Below are 14,806 nucleotides of genomic sequence, written 5' to 3'. Positions count from 1 at the left end.
TCATTTTTAAAGGGGCAGTAATATGAACAAAACGACTGTGACATATTAAAATAAATGATTAAGAAAAAAGAAAGACAGACAATGAAATGGCCATCTTTCAAGTAATGAGAGAAAAAAGCTGCCAACCTAGAAATCTTTCCTCAGCCAAAACTTCCTTCAAAAATGAAGGTGAAATAAAGATATTTTCAGACAAAAACCAAGAGAATTTGTCAGTAGTGAAACTGCATTACCATAAATACTAAAGGGAGCTACTGTAAGCAGAAGGGAAATTACCCCAGATGGAAATGCAGGAAGGAATGAAAGACATCATAAAGAGTAAATATGTATATGAAATATATGAATGTTGACCATACAAAACTATAATATGTTTTTAGAGTTTAAAGTGTGTGTAAAACTAAAATGTATGAGAGTAGCACAAAAGGCAGGAGAGGGGTTAATAAAGTTAAAGTATCTTAAGATTCTAGGATTATTGGGGATAGTAAAAATAATAATTTGCATTGACTTGTAAAGGATGTATATTGTAATCTCTAAGGTAACTTTTAAAAGAATAAAATGCGTATGTTAAAAGAGAGGAGATGTGGAATAAAACAACACTGTATTAATCCAAAAAAAAAAAAAAAGAATAAAAGGTGGACATAAAGTAGGAGGTCAAATTGAAAATAAAGAGTAAGGTGGTAACTATAAATTCATCTATATAAATATTGATGATTACATTGAATGTAAATGGACTAAATGCTCCCAGTAAAAGACTAAGTTTGTCAGACTGGATAAATAACCAAAACCATGTTATATACTGCTTATAAGTGAGATGCTTTATTTATGTATTTTAAGATATTTTATTTTTTGATTAACCTATAGTTGCTGTACAATATTATATAAGTTACAGGTGTACAGTATAGTGATTCAATTTTTAAAGAAGTGGTATACTTTAAACAGAAGGATGGAAGAGGTTATGTAATATACACACTAACTGAAGCAAAGCTGGTATAGCTATACTAATATCAGACAAAGTACATGGCAATGCTACTTTGAGATAAAGAGAGATTAATTCATAATGATTGAGGAGTCAGCATCTGTATCTTACAAATAACAGAAGTTTAAAATATTTAAAGCAAAAATTGGCAGGAAGATCCAAAACAAAATAATTCTACAACCCTAGTGGGACACCCACATACTTCAAGAACTTGTAGAAGAAACAGGCAAAAAATTAGTAAGGATGTAGAAGATCTTAATAAAGTGATGAATAAACTTGACCTAATTGACCCAGCAGAAACAGAGTTTTGCATTCTTTAAAGTACATATGAAACATTTACCAAAATAGATCATATGCTGGACCCTAAAGAAAACTTCCTACAAATTTCAAGATTGAAATTGTTCAGAGTATGTTCTCTGACCACAGTGGACTTAAGCTCAAATTTAATAACAGTGTTAAGTAAGAAATCCTTAGCTGCCTGGAAACAAATAACTTCTAAATAATTTAAGGGTCAAAGAGGAAATTAAAATTGAAATTAGAGAATATATTAATTGAAATATATTTAAGAAATGACATATGCTAATATTATTAGCATGATCTGTCTTTACCCTAAAACATTTGAAATGGTCCAAAGAAAGCATGGCATAATTAGGGCTGATATTAGTAATCTTTGTATCTTTGAAAATGGGAAGAATATTCCCTTTTTTCCTGGTTTATTGATATACATGAAAATGACATTTTTCTACATTTAAAAAATTATATTAATGTATTTCCGGGAAGAATGATCAAATGATGATGCACATTTAGCATCATGTGAAAAAAAAAGTTATCTAAATCCCAAAGTCTTCCACTGAGTATGAAGTGACTTTATTATTTCAGTCTGAATCAGGCATTTTATCTGGACGAGACTCACAGCTTGATGTGTCAAAAATTTTTTTTCTTTCCTGTGTTCTTAAAAGCTTCTCTCCAATTTCAGCATGTACTCAGCTGCTTTGTCAAAGAGAAAGCAATCTCCTTTAGTAGATGAAACAGATGGGCAACCTACGTAGTTATTTCTTAAGCACTTCTGGCCACTATGGTGGTGACTACTGCTGATGTGTTTCCATTTGAACTTTAGACATCGGAGTTTCTCTTCGTTGGCTTGTTCCTCAGCTCTTCTCTCCTCTCTCCTGGCCTGGTGTGATGGATCTGGCCTATCAGGTTATCCCCTGGAAGGAAAATGCTTCAGGGCTCCTCAGCAACTTGCTTTGCGTTCTTTAATTGACAATACCATCCACCTTGGAGTTTCAAACACAGTTGTGTAAGTCAGTACAGCCTCCAAGATGGAAGTTATCAGTAATTCTGGCTCCTTGGTTTCACCAGCCTGGTGGATTCTTTAATTTCTAGTTTTATAATCCTGATCCCTAGAAAACTCTGTTGTCAGATATCTTGCAATGTGTATGTTGTCCATTGTATTTCCGTTTTTCTGTGTCCCCAGGCGCTTAGTGGTTACCCATTTTCCTGTGGTCTGAAGTCCTAATTGCTTCTTCCAACACTCACATATCTCTGCGTTAGTTATCACTTACCTTTCCCTCTTTATCTTTCACTACCTTCTCACGTAGACCTTCCAGTAACCAATATTACCTGAACCCACCGAGCCCAGTTCTTCTTTTTATTACTTTCCTTATGTCCTTCCCCCAGCCTAGGATGCTGTTTCCCTTTCTCGGCTTGTGGAAAGCCTTGCTTCGTTTAAGGCCAAGGTCTGTTTCTGTATTCTCCAGTAAAGCCTGTCTGTATTCTCCAGTAAAGACTGTCCCGGTCTTCCGTGATTGCTTTGCTTCTCTGATTCTGACACTGTCTGTTGCCTGTAACGCCCATGGGATACTTAATATATGCTCGCTGCTGGTGTGTGCGCGTCATCAGTATTTCCACTTGACCGCTGTTTGACTCCTAGACAGCAGGCCCAGCTAGGATCTAGGTGCAGCTGTGCTGTGCCCTCTCACTTGCTGTGGGATATGGTGCTGGTCACTGAGCAAACCCTGAAGCATCTACCTTGTGTCAGACTCAGAGCTTACAAGTGTGAACCAAGACACTGTCCTGTACTTGAGCTCATAGAATGGGGACTTAATATTTGAGCATCTGTTACCTTGTCTATGAAATGAGGTTAGTAATCATCTCCTGCTATTTCACAGGCTAGCTGAGAGTCTCAAATGGGATGCCAGATGGACAGTTGCTTTCTAAACTGTAATATCTATAATATGCTGCTTAGGTATGTGCTGTAACATGGTGGTAAAGAGTTCCAGCTCTAAACTGAGACCATCTGGATTTGGATTTGGACACTGCTGGTGATTAGCTGCCTGAAGTTGGGCAAGGAGTCTTGCTTCACTCTATCTGGGTTTCCTCATCTAAAAGTTAGGGTGATAGCAGTGTCTGTCCTTAGGGTTGTCATGTGTGTATGCAACACACCAGAACAGCACCTGACACGTAGCTACTGCTCGGTGTGTTGGTTTATACACTTCCTTGTTCCAGTTAGATTTAGACGCAGCTTATAAAAATATTTATATTACACCTAGATTTAATAATAAATCACGGAAAACAGAAAATATAAGACCAGAGGTAAAGTTACTACACAGACTTTTCTTCACTCATGCAACCAGTATTTATCAAACACTAATGCTGGGAAGCATTGTTTGGATGGACAAAGTCTGTGCTCTCTTTGAGCTCCTATTTTTGTGGAAACAGACAATAAACCAGTAATAAATGAATAGGAAATATATCAGGAAATGATAACTGCTATGCAGTGATTCAAAACAGACCCGCAACTCAATGTGACGTATTGTGATTCGGTGGCCACCTTAAATTGCTGGGTCAAAGGCTGACTTCTGAGGAGGTGCATTTTAGTGGAGTAATTTCAGATATTGTGTTTATCCTTTGTGGCTTTCACTTAGTTTCTTGAATCTGTCAATTTATATGTTTCACCAAATCTGGTAAAATTTGGGCCATTATAAAACTTTACTTCTACCCCAGTCTCTTTTTTTCCTCTCTCTAGAATTCCATTCATAACGAGGTTTGATCTTTCGATATTATCCTAGATACCACTGATTCTCCCTGTTCCATTCCCTGCCCCCCGAATTTTTTTTTCTTTCTTTTCTTCAGATTAGATAATTTTTATGGAGCTGTCTTCAAATTCATTGATGCTTTTGCCAACTCTAGTCTGTTATTATGTCCACCCATTGAATTTTTTTTCAGAGAAGATTTCCATGTGGTCCTTTTCATAGTTATTATTTTTCTGCTATTTCCTATCTTCTTATTCATTACATGCATATTTTCTGTACATCTTTTAGTATAGTTATAACGGCTCCTTAAAATCCTTGTCTGATAATTCCATCAGAATCATCTTGGATTGGTCTTCACTGATGGTCTGTTCTCTTGCATATGAGCCACATTTCTCTGTTTCTTCATAGATAGAGTAATTTTAGATTGTATCTTGTCCATTGATATTGTAGATACTCTAAACTCTGTTTCTCCAAAGGGTATTGATTTTTCTTGTCTCAGCAGTTAATTTGGCTTACTCAGACTTGATGCTCTGTCTTCTCATACAGTGGGTAGCAACTGAATCTTGTTCAGTTCTTTTAACCTTAGCTGGACTGCTGTGGGTCTGTCATGCTCACCTGTCATTATGGGGTCCACCGGAGATTTTGAGAGGTTTGTACATAAAATTTTGGAGCTCTGCTCTGGCTCTTCATTTTCAGGAATATCCTCTCTTACCTTCCAGCTTCTGTTTGATGCCCCTTTTCCATTATCTCTGTACTTTTGGTCACTCTCCAGTGGTCCAGTGCAGTTGGGTTTTTTGTATGTCCAGAATTGTTGTTAGAGTTTAGTTCACTATTACCTGAAGGAGGACCCTGGTTTGTGATAATTTTGAATATGAAGCCAACGTGACTGGTTGATGAATTGGATGTAGGGGGTGGTGGGGACAGGGGTGTGAGCAAGAGAGCAGAATCAATGATGATTATTCCATTTTTTTGGCTTAAGCAGCTGGGAGGATGGTTTTATCATTTCTGTGATAAAGAAGACTAGGGGAAGAGCATGATTGGCCAGGGGAGAGAGGATGTGGAAATGTCCGGTAGGTGATTAAATATTTAGACGCTGGAGCTCTGGGTGAGAAGTGAGTCCTGCAGATCCAGTCTTAGTCATTGGAATATAATTGGTGTTTGAAACTATGGGACTGAATAGCTTTACCTAAGGAGAATATGTAATGGATGAAAAAGGGTGCCCCAGTACTGTGCCTGAGGCACTCCAGTATTTAGGAGTACAGCAGAGGAGGAAGAATTACCAAAGGAAACTGAAGAAAAGGAGCCAGTGTGGCGAACCCCTGGACGGTGTAGATCCCAGAAGTCAGAGAAGAAAGCCTTCAAGGAGGCAGGAGGGGACCACGGAGCTGAATGCTGCTGGGATGTCAGGAAGCTAAGGGCAAAAAGAGAGATCCTTGATTGGTCAAGGCAGAGGCCCTTAGTGACTTTACTAGACCGTCTCATGGGAATGGTAGTGGGAAAAACGGGAGGCAGGAAAGTGGGGACCATGACAGCTGTGGACCAAAAGGGCTTGCTCTTAGGGTTCTGTGTATTTAGGCTACACGTTCAGCTGTGAGCTTTGTAACGACCAAAGCAGAAAGGGAGGACTACACGGTTAGTGAATGTTCATCATTGATGGCGAAGCTTCTGTTCTGCTGTAGTAGAGACTTTTCACCTTGAACTTGGGCCTCTGCCTGCTCAGGTTCCCTGGACAACCTGACTGCCAGGATTAGGGGTGGCATTTGCTCTGCACATCAGGACATCCTGTCTAGAGCCAATTGATACTTGACTGCATGTTCTTTAATTAGTGGTCTTAACTGATAATAGAAAGTGAATTACAGCCAGGGATGCTTGAGGCTGTTTCTTTGCCTACTAAGAATTAACCTTTTCTGTTGTTCAAGTTGGAGTTTATGAGATACGAGGCACTTACTAAAGCCAGAATTGTGGTTCAGAGCATCATTTGTGCAAGAAACCGGAATTTTCTGTATTGTCAGATTATTACAGTTCATAGAAAACTCCCATAGAATCAGCGTTTGCTTAACCAGGTGTCAGCTTGCTTTATAGGTCCCCAGAACATAGACTTAGGTTTCATTACACTTGTTTTCAAGGATAATGATTCCATGAAGGTTTAGTTTTCCTAGAGTTTGTATGTTTAGGCAGAAACGTTTGCCTTTGGTTCACTAACAGTCCACCTGTTCTATCCTGGCATTCTGGCATTAATTTCTGGACCTTACTAAAACAAAACATCAAAAGAAATCTACCAAATTAGAGTCCTTGGTTTATTTTCTGACTCTGCCTCAGATTTGTGTGTCTGGCTTCTGTTTCCTTGCAGCTACCATACTTGCATCTGGCATGGTATTTGAACCTTCAGACATGTTCTCCTGAATTAACCTTGGATGATTAAGCCCAGATCCTTTGGTTATGCCAACATTGCTGAATTGCTTCTTCATTAAAAAAGTGTTTTCCTTCTGGAGAAAAATATAATTTGGAAAGATACATGCACCCCAGTATTCATAGCAGCACTGTTTACAATAGCCAAGACATGGAAGTAATCTAAATGTCCATAGACAGGTGAATGGATTAAGAAGATGTGGTATGTGTGTGTGTGTATGTATGTATATATATATATATACACACATACATACACACACACACACACACAATGGAATATTGCTCAGTCATACAAAAGAATGAAATAATGCCATTTGCAGCAACATGGGTGGACCTAGAGATTATCATAGTAAGTGAAGTAAGCCAGACAAAGACAAATATATGATATCACTTATGTGGAATCTAAAAGAATGATACAAATGAGCTTATTTACAAAACAGAAATAGACTCACAGACATAGAAAACAAACTTATGGTTACCAAAAGATGGGGTGGGGGAGGGATCAATTAGCAGTTTGGGGTTAAAATATACACACTACTCTATATAAAACAAATAACCAACAAGGGCCTACTGTACAGCACAGGGAACTATATTCAATATCTTATAATAACCTATAATGGAAGAGAATGTAAAAAAAGAATGTGTGTGTGTGTGTGTGTGTGTGTGTGTGTGTGTGTGTGTGTATATATATATATATATATATATATATATATAACTGAATCACTTTGCTGTATACCTGAAACTAACATAACATTGTAAATCAACTATATTTCTATGAAAATTTTTAAAAAATAAAAAAATTTTTTAAAAGTGTTTTCCTCTTGGATGGGGTATCAACCTACCCCAGTCCTCTTGCCTTTTTGTTAAATTTTAGTGTCGGTTCCAAGAAGACTCCATTCTAAGCCCAGGCAGTTACAGACTTGTGAATTTCAGCCATCTCACTGATGATATTTAAGGGCAATTAAGATGATCCCAGAATTTTTCTCAGTGTGTGAACCAGTTAGCCTTCGTATAGGACGTCAGCATTGTACATATTTCTCTCCCTGCCGACCGTGCCCTTTCATTATCAGAAATTTTCATAGGATTTACTGGTTTTGATTTCAAAACTGTTAGACTGTACAGTAAAAAAGGTAACTTTTATTTCTATTCAGTTTATACTCTCTCCCATAGGAGTAATCAGCCCCACTTTTTGTCATAGCAGAATAGAGAGCCCTCAGATATCATGAAAGTCAGTATTACAACTGTCTCCTTGGTGGGAGCATTTGTTTTTCCAAAAATAAGTTATATGTAGTTATTAGTCATTATATTGAAAATCTTTGCTACAGTCTTCCTACCAGCTCCATATTTCATTTGTGTTTTCATTCTCTTCTTGTCTTTTAGATTAAATGTATTTCTGTAAATAAATAAAAATACTTCCCTGATCTGAGAACTTCTGTTTTGAGGTTGGAGTAATAGGGGCCATGTCCTCATAAAGCAAATATTTCCAAAGCTCATTTTATTATTTGGTCTATCTTAACACCCGTCAGGTTACCTCCCTTAAGTTATTGGCAAAACATACAATTTGAAGGAACCTTTCTGTTAATACTTTTAGAGTGCAGAGAAGGTTCCAATGTGAAAAACCAATGCTTTTATCTATGGTTAATGCATTTCCAAAATATTTAGTTGATTTCTAAACATCTCTTTGCAGGAATCCTAGCAATTTATTATTATTTTTTCCTCCTGAATTTTGTAACACTGTAGTTGAGTGAGAACGAGCCCCGTCATAACTCTTAGAACTGGATTACAGACAAATTTAAATTATTTGTGGTTTGGAAAGGAGACTTGGCAAGGATGAATGGTCCATGGCTGGTGCATCGTTAAGATAATTGTAACCATGGCAGTATTTGTTTCTTAATATTGTGTTTCTAAATTTAAGCGACAAGGTTCATCATAGGAAAAAATCCATTCGTATGTTCCAAGTTGAATTTAAATTATTCCAACTTCATTATTACAACATTAGAAGTAGTTGTTTCCGGTGGAATGGCCGATTCAAGTAATTTGCTTGATGTCATGTGGAAGTGGTTTCTGCCAAGACTAGTAATATCCTTCACTAAAGTAAGTTTCTAGGAAGACAATACCTAACAATGGTAACTTTTAACCATCCAGATAAAAGAATATGAAAAGCTTGAGAATGAGGAAGATCGCCTTTGTAGAAGTCGACAAATTTATGATACTTACATCATGAAGGAGCTGCTGTCTTGTTCACATGTAAGTATCTTTTTGTTTTATTACTTTAGTATGGGTAAATATGAGACAGCCTTCAAACATTTCCAGAATGAAAGTTAAAGTAGGAGGAAGAGGTTTAAAAATTACATGATATTCATCCAGGATGGAACCCATTTCTTCTGTTTTTGTCATTTGTTTCCTGGTAATACCGATCCAGTATCTGTTGTTCCATATGCTCTTGGTATGTTTCCAAAAAGTGGATACTTTCACTGCAAACATTGATAAAATGGCTAATGCAGATCAACGGAAGAAAAAGCCAACCTCAATTCTAGACTTTCTAAAGGAAATTAAGCTTTATTGTTTTTCATTTAGCTCTCCTTTAACAGTTAGGCTAATCATATATTGATCAATAAAAATCTTAAATGCTTTCTTTGAATTAATAAGGAGGATTGTAATTATTGTTTTAATGTAGTTCATTAATAGTTGAATGATGGTTGAAACCATTTTTTTTCCTTGTATTGATAAATCAGAGAAACAATCTAATTCAGTCATTAGGATAAACTGGGTTCCTAGGAAATTATTCCACCAGGAGTGAGTGGGATAATTAATAATGAAAATTTACCATGTAATCTCTCTACATGAAGACTGTTTTCCAAAGGAGTATCCTAAGAGCCCTGGGCTGCTGTGTCCAATGCAGTAGCCACTAGCCACATGTGGGTATTTAAATTGTTTAAATTAATTAAAACGAAATGGAATTGAAAGTTTAATTCCTCATGAGCCACATTTCAAGGGCTCAATACCCACATGTGGCTGGTGGCTCCTGCGTCAGCCCAGGTTCACCACATTTCCAGCATTGCAGAGAGCCTGACTGGACAGCAGTGGTCATGACAATGATATATGTTCGTGCTTCTGTGTTTATTGTGTTGTCTACAGTGCTTGCTGAACTTCTGAGCTAGAGTTAATCGTAATGCTCTGCCTTGCTACCTTGCTGGGGAATGGTTGAACCTTGGTAAATGCCAGGTGTTCACTGTGAATGCCTCTGTAAACGTAGTTTTCGTATAGGTCAACAATTTACAGGGTTTTTAGCAGCGTGATATGCTTTTTAAGCTCTTCTTCTTGTGCATTGCTGCAGACGTAATTTGAAGTTTTGGGGGAGGACAGAGTGTGTAATTTTTGTCAGTGTGAGTTTCACTGTTTTAGAACCAATTCCTCTCCCCTGTGGTTACAGCAAGATTTTCCTTAACCTAGAGTCTTTTCAACACTGTGATTTAGCTTTGCAGTCCTGACGTTTAATTCTTAGGTATATTTTCATGCATTCACTTTCTCTCATATAATAGAAATTTTGCATTTTTAGGAGCCCAGTATCAGCCAGTTGAGGGATGATGCATTTAATACGGTGATAATACGATTCCTTACAGCTTTTTTTAGTCGAAGTCATCTTGATCTCCTGTGGGATTAGGTATGTCAGTTGGATGCCCCTGTTGCACAGCATCCTTCTCGACATGGTATCTAAGAACTCTGGAAGCTCAGAGGAGCAGTCGTCTGTTTGGCTTGCCCGCAGACAACCAACAGATTTTTTAAAGAATGCGTGTTGATGGAATCCCTATAGGTTACTGCTTAGTAATTTTTGTGTTAAATTTTATGTTTGATATTGTAACATACAGAGGTTTGCTCTGTTTTATATTTGTGGCAAAAACATTGTTTTCTTGGTTTTTAAAAGCCATTCTCAAAGCAAGCTGTAGAACACGTGCAAAGTCATCTATCCAAGAAACAAGTGACATCAACTCTTTTTCAGGTAAGATTAAAGTGCTTTCCCAATAAATGTTTCTAATTTGCTTAACAATTGGATTGGGGCCATTCTTTGCATCTGTGAAAGTGCCGGGGGAGTTGACATATGAGGCTGTATTTCTTACGTGGAGGGTTATCTGGAAGAACTGAAGTTTAATGTTGTATGTCTTCTCATTGAAATGTGTGCTGTTCTGCCGACATTCTTCGTGAAGGCTTTCCTGAAAAACGCCACTGGAGCGTTTCTATAAATCAATCAAGACAAGACATTGGAGGAAAAAGCCTTTTCCTGTTTGACATCCCAGGCACCTGTGAAGAGCGGGGACTTGACAAGATTTCCTTTCTAGTGGTACAGGTGTTGACCCCCACGGTGATTATCCCCCAGATGAAATAGATCCATTTTCAAGAATCAAGAGGGAAGGTTTGAACGGCCTTGGTGTCGTGACTGAGGAACTGGACTTTGCCCTGGCTCCTCATATCTTGAACACAGCACAGTCATGCAGCTTTAAATGACAAGCCTCAGAAAACTTGATCCACAGCTGATGGGCCGATGTATTTGCTGATCTTCAGATGTAATGGTTTCTCCTCCCCAAAGCCTTTTCTCTCATCCTGTGGGTTTTCTATAGAGGTGGCAGCTTGCAAGGACACGGTCAGATTTTCAAGTGGATAATGTACTTTTCATGTTTCTGTGAGTCACAAGAAATATGAAAGAATGCCATTCATTAATGTAATGATTTTCATAAATGAAAATAATTTATCCATTTCCTGGATTATTCAGTAATTTACAGAGAAGTTAAGTTGATTTTTACCTAGGTGCCTTATGATAGGTTTTATTTACATACAAAATGAATCTGATTATTTTATAGAGAAAATCTTGATTTGGCTCTGAGAACATTTGGGTACAGTAACAGACCGCGTGCTGCCTTTCTGCCAAAATAATTAGATGGACTTTTCTTAAAATGTAACACCCTTTATAGTCTAGTTGGTTATAAGCTTGGGCTCTGAAATTAAGTGCCCTGGATTTCGAGACCCTGGGCAAGCTACCGTACCTCTCCTCCCTTCAGTTTTCCCATCTGTGAAGCAGAAGTGAGAGCGGCCTCTCCCGCAAACGGGGGTCTTGAGGATTCAGTGCCTGTGAGTTGCTTTGCACTAGGCCTGTCTGTTGCCATGCTCCACAAATGTCAGCTCTTACCAAACACTGTACATTCAAAAAGTGCAACGTGAACATCTGCCGTTTGTTGCCTTCATGATATTTTCATGTCAGAACTTCAGTTGTCTGACTTTGACGCTGTTCAGAGACAGTCTTGTAGTCAATTACATCTAACGTTGCTAAATTATACCTCACAGTGCGTGGATTTTACAACTCTGATGCTAGCTTCTCCTGCAGCATAAATAACATTTAAAAAGATAGTTCCAGATGAGATACAAAGACCACCAAAATTCTCTCTGTGCCTTCAAGGAACAGTCATTTAGGAGCTTCTCCAGTATCTTTCAAAACCACTCACTTTACTGATTTGTTCATAAGAAAATAATTAAATAATGTTCTGGTAAAATAGATATAGAATGGCTGGTATTCCGATTTCAAAGGTGAAGGAAGTCGTCCCTATTAAGTTGATTTAAATAAGAAGGTGTATTAGTGCAATTCAGTGTGACATGTACCATCAGAACATAGTGATCAAAGTATAGATAGAAGTTACATGTTTGAATGTCCTGTTTATAGAGGGACATTAACCATAAAGTTAGTTGATATTCTTTGAGTTGGAATTTCTTTTTTTCCCCTTTCTGAGTTACAATTGACAAATAAAAATTGTATATAATTGTAGGTGTACAATGTGATACACGTATTCGTTGTGAAGTGATTGTCATAATCAAACTAATTAACATATCCATCACTCACCTAGTTACATTTGTGTGTGTGTGTTTGTGTGCATGTGTGGGGGTGAGAACACTTACGATCAACTCTGTTAGCAAATTTCAAGTGTACAAGACAGTATTATTAACTGTAGTCCCCATGCTGTACATTAGCTCTCCAGAACTTATTTATCCTGCATAACTGAAACTTTGTACCCTTTGACCACCATCTCCCCATTTCCCCCACTTCCCAGCCCTTGGAAACCACCATTCTACTCTGCTTTTATGAGTTAGACTTCTTTTAGAGTCCGCGTGTGGACGAGATCATACCGTATTTTGTCTTTCTGTGTCTGGCTTATTTCACTTACCGTAATGTTCTCCAGATTCACCCATGGTGTCACAAATGGCAGGGTTTCCTTCTTTTTAAAGACTGAATACCATACCACTGTGCGTTTTTATATACACGTATGTATCCATACCACATTTTCTTTATCCATTCATCCATTGATAGACACTTAGTTCGTTTCTGTATCTTTACTGTTGTGAATAATGCCGCGGTGAACATGAGCGTGCAGATACCTCTTCAAGATACTGATTTCATTTCCTTTGGATATATACCAGAAGGGGGATTGCTGGATAATATGGTAGTTCTGTTTTTAATTTTTTGAGGAATCCTTATACTGTTTTCCATAATGGCTGCACCCATTTACATTCCCACCAACAGTGCACAAGGGCTCCCTTTACTCTACGACCTTACCAACAACTTACCTCTTGGCTTCCTGATAATAGCCATCCTAACAGATGTGAGGTGATATCTCATTGTGGCTTTGATTTGCATTTCCTTGATAATTAGTGTTGTTGAGCACCTTTTCATATGCCTGTTGGCCATTTGTCTGTCTTTCGAAAAATGTCTATTCAGGTCCTCAGCCCCCTTTTGAATGGGGTTATTTGGTTTTCGGCTATTGAGTCGAGTTCCTCGTATATTTTGAATATTAACCCCTTATCAGATATATGGTTTGCAAATACCTTCTTTCATTCTACAGGTTGCCTTTTCACTCTGGTAATTGTTTCCTTTGCTCTGCAGAAGCTTTTTAGTTTGATGCAATCCCACTTGTCTGTTTTTGCTTTTGTTGCCTGAATTTTTGATGTCACATCCAAAAAATCATCACCCAGGCAAATGTCAAGACGTTCTTTCCCTGTGTTTTCTTCTAGTGGTTGTACACATTCAGGTCTTATATTTAAGTCCTTAATTCATCTTGAGTTGATTTTCGTATATGTATGAGATAAGGGTCCAGTCTCATTCTCCATTTATTGGAGAGACTATCCTTTCCGCATCGTGTGCTTGACACCCTTGTCAAAGGTTAGTTGACCATAAGTGTGTGGATTTATTTCTGGACTCTCTATTCTGTTCCATTGGTCCATAATGTCTGTTTTTATGTCAGTACGATACTATTTTGATGACTGTAGGTTTATCATACATTTAGACATCAGGAAGTGTGATGCCTGAGTTGAAATTTCTTATCGAGGAGAAGAAGGTAGTAAGAAAAAAATGCTCTGAAAGTAAATACAGAATACTTTTTATTCTTTTTGTTTGCAAAATTAACTTTAGAAATAAATAATTGCACAGGTACATTTGGTGGCAAGAGTCGGGAGGGGTCCTGGCTTACATTTAGGTTCCTAGAACATGCCAGGCCCTGTGCTTGGCTCTCAGCATTCTTAATCTTACTAAATTCTCACAGTGGCCTTGAAAATTAGATGTGACTCTCCCATTTTACAGATTAAGGGAACTGAGAATCAGGTGAGGTTGTTTGCTTATGACCCCACTGTTGAACTCTCGCTTTTGCACTGCTTACCCGACACATTTTGTAGTTCTTTGTGTTGAGAGTGGCAGTGTAGTATATCATATCCAGTCTTAAGAATCTCTGGTGAACTTTTATTTTATCAGCAAAAGTACAGGCTGTTTTATAAAATATGAAAAAATATTAACGTAACAGTTTTTGTAAATAGAAAATCTGTGATATACAAATTTAGGCTTTTTGTATGTCTTCCAACACTTGATCTCTTTTGTCTTTTGAACCTCTTGAGACTTGTGGCCCTTGGTCTTTAGCATCTAGAAGAGTTCGCGAAGATTGCAATTATGTGTCATCATAGAAACACAGGACTTCAGAGGTGGAAAGGGCTTCAGAGAGAGAGTTCAGCTTCCCCTGTTACTAAGGAGGGAACAAAGTCCACCTGGTTTTAGTGACCAGTTCCGGTGTCCCGCCCAGGACAGCAGTAGCCCTGCCGGGGGGGGGGGGTGGAGGTGGCTTAGCCCCGTGGCACGAAGTGAGGCTCCCAGGCGAGATGCAGTGGTCTCACTGCCTGTGTTGGTGACTGTGGCTTCTGCAGACTTCCTAGTTTGATCACTTGCCTTGGACGGTTCCTGATCTGGGCCTTCTTTTTTGCACATTTTCAGGATGATCTACGAAGACACAGAAAACATTAAATTTGCATCATTCAGTGAGTGTAGGGTATGAAGATATTTTCCAAAACTACCTAAGTGGCTCCA

At 38.1% G+C, this 14,806-nt stretch overlaps 1 protein-coding gene across 5 annotated transcripts in view; it reads left to right on the top strand.

Moving 5' to 3' along the window:
• The window catches only part of GRK3 (G protein-coupled receptor kinase 3), a 123,375-nt gene that overhangs the window by 56,962 nt on the left and 51,607 nt on the right, over window positions 1-14,806 (top strand). For all 5 annotated transcript variants that reach the window (XM_004283783.3, XM_033412747.2, XM_033412748.2 and 2 more), the window contains 2 exons: window positions 8,563-8,664; window positions 10,343-10,417. In XM_004283783.3, coding sequence (XP_004283831.1) covers window positions 8,563-8,664; window positions 10,343-10,417 — 177 coding nt within the window. The remainder of the gene's footprint in view (window positions 1-8,562; window positions 8,665-10,342; window positions 10,418-14,806) is intronic.

This window comes from Orcinus orca, chromosome 15 (assembly GCF_937001465.1).
Source record: "Orcinus orca chromosome 15, mOrcOrc1.1, whole genome shotgun sequence".
In the NCBI taxonomy this organism is placed as follows: domain Eukaryota; kingdom Metazoa; phylum Chordata; class Mammalia; order Artiodactyla; family Delphinidae; genus Orcinus; species Orcinus orca.
This window is presented reverse-complemented; position numbering and strand designations above follow the sequence as displayed.